This window comes from Tachypleus tridentatus, chromosome 12, assembly GCF_004210375.1.
Source record: "Tachypleus tridentatus isolate NWPU-2018 chromosome 12, ASM421037v1, whole genome shotgun sequence".
In the NCBI taxonomy this organism is placed as follows: Eukaryota; Metazoa; Arthropoda; class Merostomata; order Xiphosura; family Limulidae; genus Tachypleus; species Tachypleus tridentatus.
Genome location: NC_134836.1, coordinates 19,318,128 through 19,324,127, shown reverse-complemented (window position 1 = coordinate 19,324,127; position 6,000 = coordinate 19,318,128). Strand labels below are relative to the sequence as shown.

General features: G+C 33.2%; 1 protein-coding gene across 2 annotated transcripts in view; it reads left to right on the top strand.

Moving 5' to 3' along the window:
• The first annotated feature begins 577 nt into the window (after positions 1-577).
• The window catches only part of LOC143235066 (uncharacterized), a 107,887-nt gene continuing 102,464 nt past the window's right edge, over positions 578-6,000 (top strand). For both annotated transcript variants that reach the window (XR_013018911.1, XM_076472840.1), the window contains exon 1: positions 578-1,766. Coding sequence is in view for 1 of the 2 variants with exons in the window: in XM_076472840.1 (XP_076328955.1) it covers positions 1,723-1,766 (44 nt within the window). In the remaining variant the exon portion in view is untranslated. The remainder of the gene's footprint in view (positions 1,767-6,000) is intronic.

The following is a 6,000-nucleotide window of genomic DNA, read 5'->3' as shown; positions in this document are numbered from 1 at the left end:
GACACTCATGCACAAAATAATATTGCTATTTCCAATATTTGTTGATAGGTTAGTGGTTGAAGGTACGAAAAATTGAATAAAACGTATCAACTTACTGGAGTCATTATTTTGAAGTTTTTGTTTTCATGATTTACGTACGTCAATATTTTACGCTTTTTAACTTTCACTTTCATGGTGTTACTTTTTTTTAGATATCAAAATATAATTAAATATATGCATTTCATCTCGAATTACATACACACACATATATGAGCACTCAATAAAAAACAACAACAAACTAACGAACGAATGTTTAAACACACAGTTCGTGTGCCGTGTTTCCACGCGAATTAGTATAATTTCCTACATTCTAATAACACGTGATCAATAAAGTAGTGCCGGCTCGAACACATAAACGCTTGAGAGATTGTTTACACTGGACGGCAGAATTGCAAAATTCAAAAATAAGAATCCAGGAGAAAAATTGTTTGTTGCTCGTTCTTCTGCAGTAAACATACGTGTAAACAAAAAATATATTTTTACATTTGGTCTTCAAATTGCAGTTTATTATCCACGTACTTTTAGCTCATATCGACCAGTTCTGACCGTGCTGAATAACGGTGTCAGCTTCGCTTTGATCCCGTCTGTATTCATTTGCTTGTTATCCATGGTCCAACTCGTTTGTCATGGCCTCAGATTAATCATTTTTGTATTCATGCTAAATGTATACTCCATTTAGAAGGAGTATACTTAAGGAAAATATCATAATTTAGCGGTAATAATATTGATAACTTATGGTTTCAAAATGTACGCGACGTATAATAACACCGCTCTTAGATCGACGTCTTATAGCGCAGCTTACGACCTTCTATTGCGCGTGCGCCAGAACGTGTTCTATTGATGATATAGGAGAGCTGGAAGGTGTATTATTTTCATTGTATAACCTAGCAAGAAAGATAGCTATAAAACGGCTTATTAGTCCAGCAAGAACACAGTTGAAGAGAATGACAATTATTTCTTCGGATCTCATTTGTTTTCCCGCAATACTCAATTAATTTGAGCTGCAAGACGTTGCAGTGCGACCCCATACAGCCATAGAATTTTGGTCAATATTTAGCGGGGTTACTGTTGTACAGACATCTAGCCAGCCAATAGAGGGTTTCTGGTGCCACCAAGCCGGTAAGGCACGGTGTGCCGCGGCACCAACTACCTGTGTACCTAGCGCCTGTTTCGTGCTGCAAGACGCAAACTGCAAATTTGACAGGAATACGAAAATTTGAAGTTTTAGCGGTAATCACTTGATGTCAAATTCCTACGTTAATATATTTCAGGTGACCAAATATTATATTTTATTACCGTCTAGCAACTGATACTCCTATCTCCTTTTCACATTTTCTTACCGAATCGAAAACTACGTATGTTTGAATGGAGTGTAGAAACTAAGCTCCCGTTTGTGATGGAGGGTTCTACTTCTAACCCGACTGCTTTGCTAAACTAACATCACTTCACTTCTTACTTTTAAGGTGACTTTCAGTGTAAACAACTAGACTGGCTTATAGGGGAAACTGAAATGCTCGGTTAAAAAACCCTGTTGCATTTGAGCAATGCCAGTAGCCTTATCACTAACACGTCAATAACTGGGAAATCTTCAATACAGTTCAAGTGGTGTTCTTAAGCAATAATTAAGTTTGTGTAACTTCTAAACGTTTATTAAGGTTCTTGCCAGCTCCAAAATTTCGCACTATGGATTGGTGGGAACTTTGCGTCTCTTTGCTCTGTTGTAGGAGGTGAGTCAGTGTAGTTTTTTTACAAAAAACGAAAATAAGACAAAAGAATGCATGTCTTCTGATATTTTAAAAAAAGAATCACTGCCTTGAAATTATAATGGTAATAGAAATAAAAATAAAGTTATTTTTGGATAATTTAAAACAGTTCATTATTTCTTTTTGTGTGTAGTTATATATTTTGACTGATAATCTTTATATCTTTGTATATCTATTTTGGTTTAACTACAGGTATATATCATTCACGAATAATCCATAAAAGTTTGTGTAAAAATGGGTACTTCGTTTTGGATACTTTTAAGATCAGATTGCATTAAATAAAAAATCATGATACGATTAAAAAGTAAGAAAATAACTAGTTCATATCTTGTAGAGAGCGCAAATTAACTCCAGTTTCCTTTTCTGTTGTTTCAATTCTAATCTAATTCAACATTCTGGATCACAACTTCATCCTTAGGTTACTCTATTACTTATTTAAATGCAAATCTAATTCTGCGTTCTAGATATTACCTCCTTCCTTGGGTTACGTCAATTAGTTGTTTGAATCATAATCTAATCCTGGGTTCTAGATGTCACTTCCTTCCTTTGGTTACTTCAATTAGTTGTTTGAATCATAATATAATTCTACGCTCTAGATGTCACTTCCTTCCTTGCATTACTTCAATTAGTTGTTTGAATCATAATCTAATTCTGGGTTCCAGATGTTACTTCCTTCCTTAGGTTACTTCAATTAGTTGTTTGAATCATAATCTAATTCTGGGTTCTAGATGTTACCTCCTTCCTTAGGTTACATCAATTAGTTGTTTGAATCATAATCTAATTCTGGGTTCTAGATGTCACTTCCTTCCTTTGGTTACTTCAATTAGTTGTTTGAATCATAATCTAATTCTGGGTTCTAGATGTTACCTCCTTCCTTAGGTTACATCAATTAGTTGTTTGAATCATAATCTAATTCTACGTTCTAGATGTTACTTCCTTCCTTAGGTTACTTCAATTAGTTGTCACTTCCTTCCTTTGACTTCATTAGTTGTTTGAATCATAATCTAATTCTGGGTTCTAGATGTTACCTCCTTCCTTAGGTTACGTCAATTAGTTGTTTGAATCATAATATAATTCTACGTTCTAGATGTTACTTCCTTCCTTAGGTTACTTCAATTAGTTGTTTGAATCATAATCTAATTCTGGGTTCTAGATGTTACCTCCTTCCTTAGGTTACATCAATTAGTTGTTTGAATCATAATCTAATTCTGGGTTCTAGATGTCACTTCCTTCCTTTGGTTACTTCAATTAGTTGTTTGAATCATAATCTAATTCTGGGTTCTAGATGTTACCTCCTTCCTTAGGTTACGTCAATTAGTTGTTTGAATCATAATATAATTCTACGTTCTAGATGTTACTTCCTTCCTTAGGTTACTTCAATTAGTTGTTTGAATCATAATCTAATTCTGGGTTCTAGATGTTACCTCCTTCCTTAGGTTACATCAATTAGTTGTTTGAATCATAATCTAATTCTGGGTTCTAGATGTCACTTCCTTCCTTTGGTTACTTCAATTAGTTGTTTGAATCATAATCTAATTCTGGGTTCTAGATGTTACCTCCTTCCTTAGGTTACGTCAATTAGTTGTTTGAATCATAATATAATTCTACGTTCTAGATGTTACTTCCTTCCTTAGGTTACTTCAATTAGTTGTTTGAATCATAATCAAATTCTGGGTTCTAGATGTTACCTCCTTGCTTAGGTTGCTTCAATTAGATGTTTAAATCATAATCTAATTGTGGGCTCTAGATGTTACCTCCTTCCTTTGGTTACTTCAGTTAGTTGTTTGAATCATAATCTATTTCTGCGTTCTAGATATTACCTCTGTCTTTGGTGTAGCTCAATTCGTGTTATAGTACTATACTTATTCTACATTAGGATACTATGCTCATCCATAAAATACTTCAATTTGTTGTTTGAATCCCTAACTAATTCTACATTTTGGACTGTTTCTAATTCCTTGCGATATTTCAGTTCTCTGTGGCATCCCAAACCAATTCAACATTTTGAATAATAATTTTATTCTTGTGATACTTCAATTCCTTAACTGAATCCTAAACCAATTTATATTCTAAAAGCCCCCCTCCCTCACCAGTGGCACAACGGCATATCTGTAGACTCACAACGCTAGAATCCGAGTTTCGATACCCGTGGCGGGCAGAGTACAGATAGCCCATTGTTTAGCTTAATAACAAACAAACATTCAAGATATTACTTTCATCATGAGGATGCTTTAATTCATTCTTTCAATACAAATTAATTCTACATTTGGTATAACACCCTTTTCCTTAGGATATATGAATTTCTTGTTTGAATTTTATACTAACCACACATTCTGGATATTGCTTTAATGTTTAAAATATACTTCAGTTTGTTAATTGAATCCTAATTTACTTCTGTATTCTAGATATTACCTTTATCAGTAGTATGGTTCAATTCGTTGTTTGAATACTAAATTGATCATGTTTTAAATAACGCTTTTATCTTTAGGATTCTTATAATTCGACGTTTAAATCCTAAACTAGTTTTATGTTCTGAAAAGTAACTTCATTCTATGATGACTTAGTTTTCTGTTTGAATACTGAATTAATTATACATTCTAGATATTGTAGGAATACTACACTAATTTTACGATCTATACACTACCTTCCTAAACAAATTTTACATTCTATATACTGTCTTCACCCTTAAGATACTTAAATTCGTTGCTAGAATTCTAAACTAATTCTACATAGTAGATACTACCTTCTTCCTTAGGATGTTTCAATTCGTTGCTAGAATCTCAAACTAATTCTACATGGTAAATTCTACTTTTTTCCTAAGGATGTTTCAATTTGTTGTTGTAAGTACAAAACAACATTTCGAGTTCAGACTCCTTGTTAACCTGAAGATAACCTAAGAGGTCGAAATATTATCCTGTAATTTATTTTAATTTAAGTTTTAATACCCATCTAGCCGTCTTGAGAATAAAGTTTTACTTCAAGTGGGTTTCTTGTCATCACAAATCATTTTTACATGGTAGATACCATCTTTGTGTTTACGATGCTTCAATTCGTTGCTAGAATCATAAACCCATTCTTACATTCTAGATACTATCTTCTTTCTTAGGATGCTCCAATTCTAATTACACAGTCTAGGTACTATCTTAGTTCTTAAGATACTTCGATTCGTTGTTTACATTCTTAATTAAATCCACGTTCTGGATACCACCTTTATCCTTATGTACTCCAATTCGTTGTTTGATCATCATACTAAGTATACATTATGGACACTACATTCAATTTCAGTATACTTCAACTTTGCCTACTAAACTAGAGCTTTACTCTGGCATTGCTTCACTTTTAATTTCTTATTAAAAAGTAATACTGATTACAATCATCAGGATATTACACTCCATTTATTTACACAGTGAACTCTTGCAGAATCGACTACATTCTTGAAGAATTAAAAATAATTATTGCATTCGAAGTCAGTGATGCAATATACAATATACATACAACCTTAACATACTCAAGTTCGGTTCTTACATCAAGGATAACACTTCATTCTTGCACTGTCTCCATCCACACATTGTTCTAAATCGTTTCTCATCTTAAACTAGTGCCATATTGTTGCATATGTTCATTATTAGGTTGTTTTGATTTGTTGGGTTATCTCAAAGTAGCATCATATTCTTTTATCCATCCATCTTTAGGTTGTTCTAGTTTGCTGCTTATCTTAAAATAGTATCATATTCTTGCAGCCATCCACCTTAGTTTGTTGTTTATCCTAATTAGTATCATAATTTACATAGAACATGATATAAGCAGCTGTCATTGGAGTGTTTGCATAAGGGAATTACGTTCTGGTATGCTGTTGCTTTTCGTAATGATTTCTAAATCATGGAATGTCACACACTATCTTAAAATGTTACAACATCTATTCTTTGGGTTTTTTAAATCGTTGACTTATCATGTGCTAAGCTATTTCTTCCAAGTCATCACTACCCAAAAAAATGAAAGTTAGGAGAAGTTAATTAGGTTGTACTTGTACAAAGGAAAATTTTATACACCTGCCTTACTCTCTGTAAGTGATAAATAGACAATTCTACTCTTCGAAAACAGGACTCTGAAAACTTTTGTTATAAGTCTAAAAAGCCCAGAGTTTTCTCGTGACCTCTGCGTGCAGGAACTCGAAAGCTATCGTGAAACGAAGGATTTA